The sequence below is a fragment of the Heliconius melpomene genome, chromosome 6, assembly GCF_056956725.1.
Source record: "Heliconius melpomene rosina isolate 202511_hmr_F chromosome 6, ASM5695672v1, whole genome shotgun sequence".
NCBI classification, from domain to species: domain Eukaryota; kingdom Metazoa; phylum Arthropoda; class Insecta; order Lepidoptera; family Nymphalidae; genus Heliconius; species Heliconius melpomene.
In genome coordinates, this window is record NC_140394.1 from 5,691,828 (window position 1) to 5,707,903 (window position 16,076).

The following is a 16,076-nucleotide window of genomic DNA, read 5'->3' on the forward strand; positions in this document are numbered from 1 at the left end:
GACACGACACTAAAGTACAGTAGAACGCGACGATGAGTGTCATTTACTGCACCAGTTTGTATATATGACAGAAAAAGCCGCGAAACTCCGCAAACAAACAAACAAATAAAAGAAAAATAATTAAAGTTGAGGTGAATCACTGTCAATAACAAAAAGTTAAAGGTATCCTTTCAAAATCTAATATAATTGATATTATTAAATCAACAAATTAATTTTTAATGTTTAAAATTATATATGGGGGTCATATGAATGAATAGCGTGGCACACAAAAGGTTGGGAAACACTGTTTATAGAGTATAATATGTTTCTTCAAGTATATGTTAACGCACGCAATAACTTCACAAGCGTGTAAATGACATTCAAGCGTATTGAAGGATTGGAGCTTGTGACAATTGCCACCTGTCGAGTTCGACAAGCGTGTAAGCGTGACATTAAAATTCAAAATACATCTTGTGTCAAAAGTCAAAACTTATATGTAATTTAAATAAATAGGTGCTTAAGTGATTTTGTATTTTTTTTATATTTTTGAATTTGATAAATATTACATTATAGAAGAACAAGTTTTACCGATGTCGACTGTGTTGAATATTTTAAATGCCAAAAGTATAATTTCCTTCACAATTTATCCAAAGTAATAATAACTATGTCACTCTCAATACCTCTTCTGCAATTCGTTGCATTTTTAGTAAGTCATTATTTTGTTTTTAAATAAATTATACGTTTTTTTAAACTCTTATTACTCTTACACTTACTATTATGTGATTAAAGTATGTTTCATTAGGCTTAATATATAAAAGGAACATTTATAATAATATTTTTTTTAAATTAGGATTTGCTATCAGTGGGAATAATTGTGCCCTTAATACCTAACCATGTGAGACAAATGGGGGGCAATCATATATGCATTGGACTGCTTGGTTCTCTTTATGCGGGATTCCAATTAGGATCAGGGCCTTTTATTGTAAGTAGATTATATATTTTTTTATAAAAACAGGAATAACTTAATACAATTATTTATAACCTTATTAAAGTTTTATATTTAAATAAAGTTTATATAATTTTTTTTTTTTTGGGGGTCCCTGGTCCCCAGCATACATCTTTTATCTACTTCACTTTCATCAACCAATTCACACTTGTCTTCCAGGAGGTCTTCATGGATCTTATGTGACTTTTTTTTAAGTACCATGGGTACTGTGTTCTCAAAAGTCAACCAAGTTCTCTGCTGCCCCTTACTCTTAATCATTCTGTGTATGCCTTTATAACATATTAAATCAGATAAACTGACAACATGCATTCTACAAAGCATATATATTTATGGAACTTATCATTTATTTCTCTGCTGTATAGCAGAATGTGTTTAAGTCACATTTTACTAAAATTGATTATACATCTGAAATCTAGTTTTGAATGTCAAGCTATTTATTATGTTAATTTTTATCATAAAACTATAAATTAATGAAAAAAAAAATTAATTTGTTTTATTTTTCAGGGCAGTCTTAGTGACTTAAAAGGACGTAAATTTATTTTGATACTAACATTATTGATATGCAGTATTGCATATATGTTTTTAAGTGTTACAAATTCTATCATCGCTATATTAATAATAAGAGCCATTTTAGGTACCCTTTAATTTTTATTTAAAAATTCTTTTTCTTTATTTAACACTAGCGGACCCGGACGCGGCTACGCCTGCTTCAACTATAAGAATATTTATTAAATATATTCATGAAATTATTTTCAATTTTCAATAGAATTAGTAAGAAAATATAAGCTTAAATAATCGAAAAGAATAATAAACAGAGACGTATTATTAGAAAAAAAAAGAGTTATTGAAATGAACCAACAAAATCATTAAAAGTAACTAAAGGATAGGTATTCTTAATAATAGAAAAAGTACATAAAGTTTTCCGTGCGTGCGTACATAGATATCGACTCTATGAAATAACTAAACATTTCTCTCTATTAAATAGGATAATTTTAGCGGGCAATATCAAATAAAATAAGAAGAGAATCAAAGTGTAGTTTAAATTAATTATAAACAGCAAATAATTACACAAAAATTAACAATAATTCGAAAATGTATGAAAATAAACAAAACCGTCAACGTCATCTGCCGGCAAGTGACTATTATATTTATTTTCATAAGGATCAATATCAAAATGTCGCGGTAACGGTTGCGTAGCGACGCGACGGTTGTTATTAACATGGCAGAATAAATTGCATGTCAAATTAGAATGTACTTTAAAATATATTAGTTTATATGTGTAATGTAATGTTATATAGCCTATAGCACTTCTAAAGAATGCAGCTTTCATACAAAACAAAAACAAAGTAAATCGATCCAGTAGATCCAGAGATCTTAGCGTTCAAACAAACAAACAAACAAACAAACTCTTCCGCTTTATTATATTAGTATAGACTCTTTTTAAAATTCTACAAATATTTCAGGATTATTTAAGCAAACACAGTTATTGACAAAAGCTTTAGTACCTGATTATGAGGTAAATGAAAAAATGCAATCCAATATTTACGGTAAAATGGCTGCAATTTCTGGTGTGGGAATTACAATAGGACCTGTTATTGGAGGCCACATAGTTGAAGATTTTCCTACAGCAGGTTTTAATTTTATAGCTATGCTTGTTGGAGTCTGCTTTATTATCAATGCAGGTGAGGATATAGTCAGCTATTTGAATAAAGATGTTATATATATGTGTCTAAAATCTCATAATACCAAATATCGTCATAATGTTATCACCATATAGAAGGGTGTATTGAGCCTAGTGTCAAGACATTCCCATATCCATTTGATTCTATGAGAGGTGATACTATCTCATAAAATTGAGTGACAAAACTAAATTTGCACTTTACCAGCACAGAAATAAAAATTAATTGATTCCTCTGGATGAGGACCAAACCTACAACTATCAGATTTACAGTCAGATGCTGTTTAACTATGCCACAATTAAATTACATGCTTATAGGATTATAATATATATATTTTTTCATTTTAGGTCTTGTTTTCCTGCTTCCGAAAACTAATAATCTACCAAAACAACCACAAAAAGTTTCTAAGAAAGCCTCACAAAATATTATCTTAACCTTATGGGATTGTAGCAAACAATCAATTGCAGAGTTATCTAAACTGGAATGGTCTAAATATGGAACAATTTTCTTATTTCAGGCTCTAAATAGTTTTGCAATGGGTGTTTATTATTCAAATTACTCCCTATATTTAAAAACCCAGTATAACCTATCACCAAAAAACATTGGATATGTTATTTCCTTACAAGGTGTAATAGGGTCTGTATCTAGTTTCTTGATGGGTTATATAAATAGTTTCTATGGAAATGATGATGATTATAGTCAGAGAAACCATCATGTTTTTATTTTACTGAGTTTATCATTACTTGGAATATGTTTATCTTTTAATGTTTTTATGTATTCTTTGTTATTGATACCATTAGCTATAGGAAATGCAGTAGGTAGGCTTGTTACATTAGAAATGGTTTTGAAAAAGAGTCATGGAGATCATCGTGGTACTTTGATTGGAGCCTCAAATAGTGTTCGATCATTGACTGGGGTTATTGCACCAATGGTTGCAGGATTGGTTGGAGAATTTTTTGGAGTTGCATATGTTTTATATGCTTCTTTCTTTTCCACACTAATTGGACTAATAGTTAGTTATCAATACAAGAGTAAACATGTTAAAGTGGAATAATTTTAAATATAATACAATGTTATTGAATTTGTCTGTTTTGTAATTTATTAAAGTTATTAGAAATTTAAGAATCATAAAAAACTTTTTACCTTAATGATTTATATGTACTAGGATATTGCATACATTAAAAAAACAATAACTCAAACTTGTAAATTATAAGAATAGCATATATTTATTAAAAAAATAATACACATACTACAAACTAACTTTTATTAACATATTTACATAAAAATAGTCTACAATCTATGTCATTACTCTCCATCAATAGCTCTGAGTTGTTTTTTACGCATGTCCTGAATAAGTTGTTGTATTGCTTCTCTGTCTTGCTTCTTTTCTGGTGGAAATATTTCACGTTTTGTTTTGGTGACCCATTCTTCGAAATACGTCGGCTGATTAAAGAAAAAGAATAATGCTACAGGAAATGAAGTGTACATAGCCATTCTACCCACTTCTAATTTCCAATTACCCATCTTCCAATTTTAATATTTGTAAAAACGATATAATATTATATTTATTTTGAAAAGCACAAGAAGAAGTGAAACTTCCTTTATTTTAGTATTTATGCCAAATTATCTAGCCTTGCTCGGAGTCGTATGTCAATTGTCAAAGCAAACATCGCCTGTCAACTGTCACTTGTCACTCTATGCCTACCTATAATCTACAGTTTGTTGGCGACATTAGCGTACATATACGCTATAAATTAAGAACTGAACTGAATTTCTAACTTATTATCAACATTAGTGATGAAGTTATAAATGTATATACGAGCAATCATACAAAAATCTTTATAACATTTTTTGAAGCTAATCGCAATATCACATAATCGAAAAAGGTGTAATTTATTTACTTATATATATATATGAGATGTTTTTTTAATCTTTCTCGTAAATCTTATTAACTCGCACATTTCATGTCTGTTATGTATACTTCCTAATAATAAAATATTTCAAGAAAGCTAATATTATGTTAATACCGGAACTTAACTAAATGATAAACAGATTAATTAATTTTAAATATTGCTTTAAAAAATATATTGTTTGAGTAATTACATAAAATATGTATATTGTTAGAAATAATTAGAAATAATGACCATAGAGGTTATATAAGGACGACTCTAATTACTGGCTGGCACTTTTATGGGCTGTCAACGGCGACCAAAAGAAAAGGATCGCTAACGTCACTCTGCCCGATGGATTCTTTAGAACGAGATATTGTTATTAGACTGCTAGATAATTCCCTTTGGTTGTTTAATAATTATTTGAAGCCTTGTTTTAATTCATTACCTTTCCCACTTTATTTAATATTTTCAATAGTTTCTAACAATATAATTAAAATAAAAGTCAGTGTATAAATAATTACAATATAATGAAACATTTTACTAATAATGTTGGCAGCATGGGTCTAAAAGTATGAGTATTTTAATAGGTACTTAAGTGTAAGTAGGTTTTTAAAACAATGCCTCCTCCTCGCATAGAACTTGACTCTTGATTATTTTTAAGAATTTATATAGGTGCAATAGAGGTATTATTTATTAATATTTATCGTTCATATATACTATGTTTATTTCATTCTACCATTGACTATGGGCGCATTCGGATATCTATTCATTACGACCTTAATTATTGTCGAATAAGTTAGGGGATTTATTTAATTTATCCTTGGGTGCTATTTTGGCTTCCCGAAACTTTACATTTAAGAGGAAATAGTAGATATATTTAAAAATAAATAGATATATTTCTTAATCCGTGGATTTCTATAATTAACCTACCTTAATTTTTTCTCTTTACATATTCTGATATATCAGGTATATATATATATCATCATTACAGTTAGCGAGCCGTAGCGGTTCAAAAGTTAGGCTTTCTAAACTTATGTGCATTGTGCACTTGGAAAAAAAATCAAAAGTAAAATAAAATCCTAAAATCCTGAGCAGACATCTGCAGCTAATTTAAGCCGGCCACGAGTCGTCGGCCGTTCTATATTTCGATAAACAAGAATGCGGGAAGGTTTAGAAATGATTATTTTTTTTCCTTTATTGCGATTTTTATAAAGCTGAAGTAGAGCAGCAGTTACTTATGCAGTCAATGGTGGCTTACAAGTAGGTAACTGCGTATTTCAATTTTCAAGTAGCAACAATAGCAAATTGAAATACGCAGACTACATTACAGTTGCATTTCATATATCAGATGCCGCGCTCTAGAACGTGCTGCCTGCTAATGTTAGTTCGGCACGATTCCGATTTGTTATCATTGCTATTGAAAACATGAATGTAACTCGGTTAACATTAAAATTTGAATAGTTCCATTGATAAAACATCGAAAATATATTTAGCTTAATAAATTATATTTGATACTTAAGTAATCCTTATTTAGAATATTTTAAGCACGAAAGATTAAACATAATAAATTTATAGACTCTCGCTATACGTAATAAGTATTATTATAACTATAATTAGTTGTTTTGGCCCTTGGGCTTTGTATTGATGTAGCAGATGCTACTTTTGATACTTATAGCTCTGAAACGTATACTTAATTAATTTGGAGAGGTTACTTAGAGAGAAAAAAAACAATGCTGTAAGATCCGTTGGTCACTATTTTGAGTAAATAAACTATTGTGTTGTGCAACATTGGCACTTGACATTCAAAGATTTAATAAACAATGCTATATGATATCGGTACCTGTATTAAATTAATCGATTTAAGCCGACGACATTGAAGAACTGAAGCTTTTGTTACGTTACAATCACAGGGTGTCGCTCACTGCAGGGGGTCATAGTTGTACAAATTACTCCTAAACAATTTCAATTTGTATTTTGTATCGTTGCATAATAGTGTTGAATACTGAATTATTCATATTGCATTATGTTTAAAGATGGAGATGAGAGATAGTTCCTTTTATTACAAATGCATATAAATAGTTTGCAATAGAACTTTCAAGGTAATAAAATTAAATATTTCATTTTATTAAGAACTCTTACGAAGTAGAAGAAACTCATAAGAAGACTTAAAATAAGTACTTGTACTAATAATTAAGATATGGATTCCATACGATCCCTTGCTGCTCGCAATTTTGCAGGCTAGTCGTGTCGCAGGGACGCAATGTTTGTGGGTTCGATCCCGACTCGAGGAAATGAAATATTTATTTAAATATATATTTCGTACCTTCACTCTCTTTTCTTCACTCTGGTGTCGAGGCAAAGCGCGGCGTTGAGTCCCGCCACTGAACAAGCAATGCCTTCAGAATTTGGCGGAAAGTGGGGAACGGGGTGTAACACTAGGTTCCCTCTGCCTACCCTGCTGTGTGCGGGATACAGCGTAAAACTGATTTATATATTTTTTAATAATAATATGAATTATTTATTTTGCTTAGTACGTACCTGTAACAAGCTTTTTCATATGCTAATATTATATCTTGATCGCTTTTTAATCGTCTTTATTATTGGCTCGCCTGGGCCTTTTGATATTCAAATTGACGTCGCAACAGGCTCATCATCTTGGTATACTTATAATGAGGCGTGAATGACAAACTACCCCGGTACGGTAACATCTCGTTAAGGAATTTATCGAGATTTGGTTTGAGTTGTTTTTGTATAAGCCCAAGAAAGTACTCGTGCCTTGAAAGTAAGGGAAAAGGTTTTCTTGCTTTCATTGATAAACAATTGTAATTCTCTATAATATAAATAATTATCCTGTCTAGTGATTAGGATACGCGAAAATAAATAATTAACTAATTTATGTACGTGTTACGTACCAAAGTGGTACGTATAATAAAGATTTTCTTTTAATTATATTTTTTTTCAAATAACAAATCATCTCGATATTTGATTATACTTTTGTAACAAAAACTACTATACTTTTATGTTATAAAAGCGTATAATGAACGAATATATAAAACGGGCAAAAGGATATCAATGATTTTTGTACAATATGAAACATATTTATTTGTTTAAATTACAATAGCGGAAATTTACTCCTTGACGATTAATAGGTCATTGGATGTAGGATTAATAGGTCATGGATTTAGATTTTTCATATTTAAAAATAAATCATCGACTTCTCTCTTGCATGTTTTTTTTTAAATTACCACAATAAGAGGTAATTTAAAAATACATCCAAGTGAACATTATTGAGAAACTAATTCCTACTCAATAAGTATTAAACAAACAATCGGTTACTTCAATAATCGATTTATTCCGGTTATAATGCCATCGGTACGTCACTACTTACTAGTCAAATCCAAATGACTGATCATTCAATAGATTTGAAGTTTGAAGTTTTAGTTCTGTTTATTTAAGTGTTTAATTGCTTATGAATTATGAATAAAAAATAAATAATTGTTTTAAAATATCCAATATGAATGAATCAACTGTCGATAAAATTGTGCAGAGCTGCTTAAATGCTTATCAAAACCTTGCAAAAACGGGAAAACCACTGAATGTTGAATGGACAGTATTAACATGTATAGTACAATATAATACCAAAAGTAAAGACCACAAAGTTGTTTCTCTTGGTACCGGATCAAAATGCATTGGGGCTTCTAAGATGAATCCAAAAGGTAATATTTTGAACGACTCTCATGCCGAAGTATTTGCACGGAGGGGATTTTTACTTTACATATATGAAAACATGTTAAATATATCTAACCAGAAAGATTCTATTTTTATTAAAGAAGAAAACAAATTTAAACTTAAGGATACTATAGAATTTACTTTTTATTCATCACAGTTGCCATGTGGAGATGCTTCAATTATACCTAAACAAGGAGAGGAAGAAGATTTTGGTGATTTAATTGTGAATAAAAGGAAGGCTATTGATTATGATGTTGATGTAAATCATAAAAGGCAAAAATTGGATATACATAGAACAGGAGCCAAATGTCTACCACATGCAGAACAAGATCCAAAACAATCAGGTGAAAACTATCACATTATTGGAAAAGTTAGAACAAAGCCTGGTAGAGGGGATCGAACATTATCTGTGTCATGTAGTGACAAAATGGCACGATGGATACATGTAGGCATTCAAGGAAGCTTGCTAGATATGCTTTTGTTAAAACCTATAATTATTACACATTTTATATTTGGTGCAGGAGTTCCTTATTCTGAAGATAGCCTTACAAGAGCATTATTGTTAAGAGAAAGTGTATCAGCTGAAGATAGATTAAAAGAAATACCTAAATTTTATAAGAGCTCAATAAAATTTAGCCACATCAGAATTTCAGACAATGTCCGACCAGCCCCTGCAAGTATTGTATGGGCGGATATAAATAAAAGGTATCAGTATTTTGATGGTAGTACATATTATAATAGTTTTTTTTTTTACATCTATTAAAACACCATTTTCATGTGATCATACAGTCGCATGATTGTTAGCGTGACTAGATATTTACGGAAAGTTTAAATGTCTGTTAAATCAATACTTCTAGATATTTTTCAATGCAACAAAAAACAAAAAAAAATTCAAGCGATGTGGCTTGCCTATTAACATTCTTCATTACCTGATTTATCTAAAATACTAGCTAACTCAATTTGCATGATTTTTACAAGAGATGTCTGTCTGAGATTTAAAAAAAAAACTATTTATGTTGGTAGATAATATTTTTTACTGTCCATTACATTACAAATATTTAGTAATTTTGTTAAATCTGCCATTAATTGTGATATAATATATACATATAAAAAATAAGTGAGTGGTAAAAGAGTTAAGGGTTAACTTCAGTTGTCCTTTGGAAACACATTTATAAGACTGGTGGAGCATTTTACATTAAATGTGTGATGACTTGTGGAGGGCATCTATGAAGAGGTTGATGATAATGGACGAGGCTAAAGAAAGCATTTGGTGTTTCATTCTCTTGGTTACATTAGGGGTAATGTGTGAATATATATCATTAGTACAGTTACAGGGGACATCAAATTGTGTGTGATTTTTTTATTTATTGCAATTACACATAATATTTATTTTAAAATATATTTTGTTTACAGTTCAGAAGTAGCTGTTCATGGCATAAAACTTGGTATTACCAAAAAGAAAGCAGATTCAATAAAGAGCAGTTTGTGTATAAGTAAATATAATTTATTCAAAAAGTTTCATGATGTATTACAACACAATAAGGAAATGCAAATAAATATTTGTGGAAATGAATCACTGGCTAACATACCATATAATGAAATGAAGAAAAAATCAAGACAATATCAAGAAAATTGGGATAAAATTAAAGAGTCATTCTTTAAATCTTGGACAGTGAAACCAGACATATTTAATTTTACTTTAAACAATTTTATAAATGAATGCTAAAATTAATTTTGTGGTTTTCCTTAGTATCTAGTTTGACTATTTCTAGTATCACTTTTATAGGTTTATATTTGCAGCAGAAGGCATAAAACTGAAAATAAATATATAAATAGAGCAATACATGGTTCAAAGCACAACTACACCTGTTTAAAAAATAATATATTAAATAATTTTAATTGTAAAAAAGCTTTTAAAATTGAGGCCCGACGTGGTGCAGGGGCACAAACGTGCGACTGTATACACAATTTGACTGTATACACAAGGTTTGATTCCCACTCGAGAAAATGGAATATTTAACATTTTCCTTTCCTTGTTATGGTAACGAGGCAAAGCCTGGCGTTGAGTTCAGTCACTCAACACGCAGTACCTCGATAATTCGGTGGAAATTGAAGAACGGAGTGTCTAGGTTGCCTATATATTTCCTCTGCCTATCCTGTTCTATGCGGGATACTGCGTAAAGCTACAAAACAATGAAAGAAACTCTTAAGAAAACTATCGTGTTTCTGTGTAAGGGCAATATGGTGTTGGTAAGGTTATGGATTTGAGTTCTACTCACTATTAATTTATAATAATTAAACAGTTGGTCAAATTCCGCTAGGCCATTATATATAATACCCGGGGAGTATAAAACCCTTTTTAACCAGCTGGTCCATAACACAATATAAAGACTGTCTTATAAAGAGAACGCTATTAAACAATAAAGTAATATTATAACTGATTTTAAGCGTATTAAGAATTAAGTAAAACAAATGGATACATCGTAAGGTCCTGAGGGTATAACGCCCACGCTATGCGGTCTTATCGCTAGCCGATTATGTTGAAATCCTCTAATTTATGACATTTATCGTGTTTATTCCTTTCTTTCATAATTCAGAGTTAAGTACTTATATTATCCAAATACCATCTATCTGTGTGACAATTTGTTTTGTCAGTTTTGATGTTGAGTACATAATATAAATAAGATATACTTATAGGAAATCACAGCGAGTCTACTAATAAGTTTCTTGCCAAACTACTTTTAAATTCTTGTACACTTGGTTTAGCTTTATTTATGGTTTTATGCATTGTTAGAATATATTTAAAAAATATATCTAAGGGATTTCTATGAATCTCCGCTACCCAAAGATTATTACTGAGACTTTTAAGAAAATTAGTTTCTTTCTGCGTTGCCTGCAATATTCAGGATACAGCAAGAAGCTCAAAAAAAAGTTACATTGAAATGATATCAACTATAAAGTAACAGAAACCCAATACAAAAGTAGGTAAGTACTTCATAAGTTCATTCTAGCTGTCCGCTGTGACAGTACAATGCTTATTCTAGGGCATAAATCATAGCAGGTGCGCGTGCGCAGATCGTCTACAGTCTTGAGATTATTTGTACATAACGTTCGAACTTAGTTTCGTAACGGTAAGTAACTTATTGTTACTACGTATTATGAAGGTATAATAAATTTATAGGTAATATTTATATATAGGTACGGCGTCTACTGTTACTGTATGGACACAATAAAACTTTTCGTTAAGAATGTAATAGTCAAGAATACAAGTTTTTTAGCTTAATGCTGTTTTTCGCACACAACAGGGTAGGCAGAGGGAATCATTGTTGGGATACTTCGTTCCCCATTTTTCTTCCAATTCTGAGAGCTTTACGTGTTGGGTGATGGAACTGGTGGACCTCAGAGCAATGAAATGATATACACTAAGCATATGAGTATACATATAAATACCTTTTTGTTTCGGTATAATAATTGAAAACTGTAGGCTAACTGAAGGACCTTTGAACCTTCACAGATCTCGATAATTTGCTAGTGCATAAAATACTATTGAAATCATAGTAGGTAGGTTATAATAGGTACTATAAATATAACGGATAGCTCGTAAATTGGTTAGTCGTCTTGATACCTCCATCAGGGGGCGTGTCCAGTCACGACGTGTTGTTTACTCACAACAAATTGCCACGGTCAGCGTAGGGCAAACCTGGCACCACTATAGCGCCTTCATATATCACCCTTGACATTTATCATAGTTTCCATCTTTCTAAGCTAATAATAATATATTAAATGCTTAATTTATCGTTTCTTAAATATTTTTGACATTCTATATAATTTATAGAACAAAATCTCTACAAGCTTAGATAACATTAAAGTGCGCGAGATTACATTAAGCAAAACTATAAAAATATATCTAATAATAACATTAAAGGAGTTAATTCTATACTTTATACATATATGGATTTTAAAATATTTTAACGTTTCATGTAAAAATACTAGACGGATTCTATTTTTGATAACGTTACAAAATTTTAGGTCTGGAGCACCTAAAGAAAGTATAGAAACCTGCCTCACAGATAAGATATTAATATAGTGCCATAGAAGCAGAACTAAAAAACTAAGGTCTAATTTCCAATCCTAACAGTCCACCTTAAGAGGTATGAATGTTTGTCGTACATATCTTTTAAATTTGTTCAACGTTATGAGCACTGCTTGACGATATCAGTTCCACGAAGAAAAATCTTCACCAGTAATTATAAACACAGGCATATTCTAAAGAGGAAATGTAGTAAAGTAGAAGACATTGATAATTATTTTTACGGCATAACTTGTCTATGTTTAGCTGTTAGTGTAATTTTTTAATCGATTTTCGATAAAAAATGTAGGTTTACCTGCTGGTTCTATGCAGAAGAGAAAGAAGCAGTCCGGTAGCTTTCGGTCCATGTAAAGTAAGATACAGTTACTTTACTAAGTGGTCTTAGCGGTTAAGGAGAGGAATAAAAAATAATGCTTTTCAACAGAGATTGACGGAGAAATTATTTAATGAGGGTAGTTGAATAGTGGATATCGATTCGTGTATAAGATGACATATCTAGGTCAAAGATATTTTTTTGCCAAAAAGTGGTTTCAATGATCTCAAGACGTCTAAGGTGTCATTATGAAACCTTTTTTTCTCAATGAGTTTTGTTTTATGCTAAATGAGATTTTATTGTAGGTATAATAAAGAGGTACTTATATGATATGATATGCATAATTTATATTGCTGCTTCACGATTTGTGCTGCACAACAGGGTAGACAGGGGGAACCTAGTGTTTAGACAATCCGTTCCCTACTCTCCGCCGAATTTTTCAACATGGAGTGTCTCTACACTCTATATTGTTGTCACTACTGTCAGTGGAACTTAACCCCTTATGTATGTATGTATGCATATATTTTATATTACTATGCGCACACATAAATATTTTCAGATTAATAAGAAGAATATTAACAGAATTTCCTGCTCCTACGATCGCACATCATGGCGCCGTTATCAATGTCATGGCGACGGTTCGAAGAAAGAGTTCCGCACACTCATTTCATAGATGTTTGCCCTTAGACGATCATTTTGTACCACGTTACCTCAAAAGATTTTTCTAGTATTTCTAGTAAAGTTTTGCATAGTAGGTTAGTAATTGATAGGTAAAGATAAATATTTTGTATCGACTGTAATTAAGAAAATAATATTAATTTAGTTACAAGAGTAAAAACATAAGTGTGTTACATAAGGAATTTCCTATAACGTCATCGATAAATAACCATAAAAATCAAGCATACAGCACTTGCGTTTATATAACAAGACTCAAGAGATAGTGTTTCCATCGAAACAATACGTAGAATATGTAAAATTAAGTTTAATCATTAACATTAACTTACACGTGACGATTACAAAAGATAAACATTTGTACGTGTACAAGGACGTAGTCGTTATATTCTTTTCACATTTTTATATGCCCAATAAAAACTCGGTTATTAATAATCGATATTAATTGGATAATATTAAGGTTCTCGATATTGTAATAACGATTAAGGTGCCATATTCGGCACCAATATATTTCATATAAATTACATTAGTACTTATTGCATTCACAATTATGAAATTAGATTAAGTGACAATTTCGCAAAGTATTTGTATAGCGGAGACAATGATGAAAAAATGGTGCGATAGGCTTCCGCATATCATGTTAAACTACTTTTATTTTTACGCCAAATTTTATAAATGGCTATTTTATGTGTGAATTAAATGTCTGTAGTATTATTACGTATATTCAATTCAAAAATTTTTTGCTACGTTTTTGATAAAGGGCGACGACCTTGACGAGCTTTCGATCAACAAGGTAATTTAAAATTATTAAATATCCTTTTTTGTGATGATTATTCATGTACTTATCGCGAGTAATCACAGTACTTGTTGGCTTCATACATTATTTTCGTCAAATTATTTTACTTTTTACATAAATATGAATTTTATCGTAAAATACCGAAGAAATCGTCATCATCATCATCTTTATTGTAGGTAATTATGTATACAATATTGTTCGGATACAAGACCCCGTAATGGCGTTAATAGGAGATAACGTTTAACGATAATATACTACATATAAAGCTATGTATGCAAATAAGCAGAGGACAGGGAGGCATGGAAGCATCTCGTTTGCTCTTCCACCAAGACCTACCAGAACGGCCAAGACCTTCAGTTATGAAGAAAACGACGAAAAACAAAGTAACTGCGGCGGTTGTGGATTCGTTTCCCATTCTTGAGAATGAATTATTCATTTATTCGCTCTGGTACCAAGGCAAAAGCCCGGCGTTGAGTTTCGATAGGTACTTAACACGAAACACGAGTGTCTTAACACTAAATTCTCTCTGTTCTGTTACATGCCAGATACAGCGTGAAGCTATAAAAAGAACATCCTTGTTAGGCCGTGATTATAAATACGGAATTTATTGTACGGAATGTAAATATGAATGGTGGCTATAATCGTTTTAATAAAACAATTTTAGAAGAAAGAAATACTTACTTCACCAAGGATCTTAAAACGATTCGAAAGATATCAATTGACCCAATCTCATTGCTTTTAAAGTAACCTACACAGGTACCCTCGTCTCGTGACCCTGTGAACTTTACATTAAGCTTATGACATGGGCTTATAAAATTCATTTCATATTAGTGACGCTTTCAACCAATTATATAAAGTACCAGCGGCCCGCCCGCGGCTTCGCCTGCGTGAACTACGTTATTATTAATTTCTGTCTCCATGCAAAATTTGAGACTCCTAGCATTTGTAGTAACGAAGTTTCATACTAACTTTCAACCCCAAAAACAACCCCTTAGAAGTCGAATATTGTAAATTTCCGTCTTAACGAGCATCTACGTCCTATAAGTAACTCCTATGCACAATTTCAGATTCCTAGCACATTTAGTTTCTGAGATTTCGTGATGAGTGACCTTTCGATTTTATATATATATATAGATAAATAAAAATTGCGGATATGGCGACATAGATAATTTTTTTGTGGACCATCTCATCATTTTGAGAAGCCAGTTAATATTATTTTACTTTACTACTTTCTTTGCGAAATGTTGTATGCATTTTAACTAATATAAGTTACAGTTCGCTCTGGTGTAGAGTAAACTGAGTTCCTTCACTCAACACGCAATGCCTCCTGAATTCGCTGGAAAATAGAGAGCGGAGTGTCTTAACACTAGGCTCCCTCTGCCTACCGTACATAAGCTGAAAAGAAAAGAAAGAAACAGATTCCATGATTTCTATATCATCATCATCATCATCATCAGCCTGTCCTCGTCCACTGCTGGACATAGGCCTCTCAGATGGCACGACACTGAGCTCGATCTTCAGCTCTTCGCATCCAGCCGTTGCACGTAACTTTGCGGATATCGTCGACCCATCGAGCCATCGATTGCTATATAGGCAGTTAAAAAAAATCTAGTTAAAATGTTTCTCGTTTCCTAACAACTAGTACATGTACCAACTAAAGCAAAGACCCTTAAGAGGTTGAAAGATGGATAGATATACAGTATTGTTTAATAGGCGAGTGTGAACGCCATTATTGTTGAAACAAATAAACGAGTTTTGACACGCCATAGTTTTTGCGAAATATAAACTCGCGACTAAATAAATTCATATTGACATTATTATCAGAGTTCAAGAGATATGTGTAATACAATTTAAATGATTTTTACGGATATTTGAAAATAATTTTACTTGATTTAGTTAATATAATAAGCTTTAATATTG

At 31.3% G+C, this 16,076-nt stretch overlaps 3 protein-coding genes across 4 annotated transcripts; 2 read left to right on the top strand and 1 right to left on the bottom strand.

Annotated features, from left to right (window-relative positions):
- Positions 1-396: 396 nt before the first annotated feature.
- On the top strand, positions 397-3,751 carry LOC146538209 (solute carrier family 67 member A2-like). Its single transcript, XM_085187521.1, has 5 exons — positions 397-685; positions 830-961; positions 1,490-1,619; positions 2,449-2,667; positions 3,012-3,751. The coding sequence occupies exons 1-5, from the start codon at positions 644-646 to the stop codon at positions 3,716-3,718; spliced, it is 1,230 nt and encodes a 409-aa protein (XP_085043647.1). The 5' UTR covers positions 397-643; the 3' UTR covers positions 3,719-3,751.
- A 160-nt stretch (positions 3,752-3,911) lies between these two features.
- LOC146538210 (protein PET100 homolog, mitochondrial) lies at positions 3,912-4,340 on the bottom strand. Its single transcript, XM_085187527.1, has one exon. The coding sequence runs from the start codon at positions 4,186-4,188 to the stop codon at positions 3,970-3,972; it is 219 nt and encodes a 72-aa protein (XP_085043653.1). The 5' UTR covers positions 4,189-4,340; the 3' UTR covers positions 3,912-3,969.
- A 3,212-nt stretch (positions 4,341-7,552) lies between these two features.
- On the top strand, positions 7,553-10,017 carry Adat1 (Adenosine deaminase, tRNA-specific 1). 2 transcript variants are annotated; one of them, XM_085187520.1, is made up of 3 exons: positions 7,553-8,629; positions 8,807-8,990; positions 9,699-10,017. In XM_085187520.1, exons 1-3 carry the CDS (start codon positions 8,071-8,073, stop codon positions 10,009-10,011), a joined length of 1,056 nt encoding a protein of 351 aa, XP_085043646.1. In that variant the 5' UTR covers positions 7,553-8,070; the 3' UTR covers positions 10,012-10,017. The 2 variants fall into 2 exon arrangements, with proteins under 2 accessions (XP_085043646.1, XP_085043645.1); XM_085187519.1 differs by having other exon boundaries at positions 7,560-8,990.
- The last annotated feature ends 6,059 nt before the right edge of the window (positions 10,018-16,076 follow it).

Coding starts and splice junctions, on each gene's coding strand:
- LOC146538209 (XM_085187521.1), top strand. CDS start 644: ATGTCACTCTCAATACCTCTTCTGCAATTCGTTGCATTTTTA. Junction 686..829: donor TGCAATTCGTTGCATTTTTA/GTAAGTCATTAT, acceptor TTTTTAAATTAG/GATTTGCTATCAGTGGGAAT. Junction 2,668..3,011: donor CTGCTTTATTATCAATGCAG/GTGAGGATATAG, acceptor TTTTCATTTTAG/GTCTTGTTTTCCTGCTTCCG.
- LOC146538210 (XM_085187527.1), bottom strand. CDS start 4,188: ATGGGTAATTGGAAATTAGAAGTGGGTAGAATGGCTATGTACACTTCA.
- Adat1 (XM_085187519.1), top strand. CDS start 8,071: ATGAATGAATCAACTGTCGATAAAATTGTGCAGAGCTGCTTAAATGCT. Junction 8,991..9,698: donor TGGGCGGATATAAATAAAAG/GTATCAGTATTT, acceptor TTTTGTTTACAG/TTCAGAAGTAGCTGTTCATG.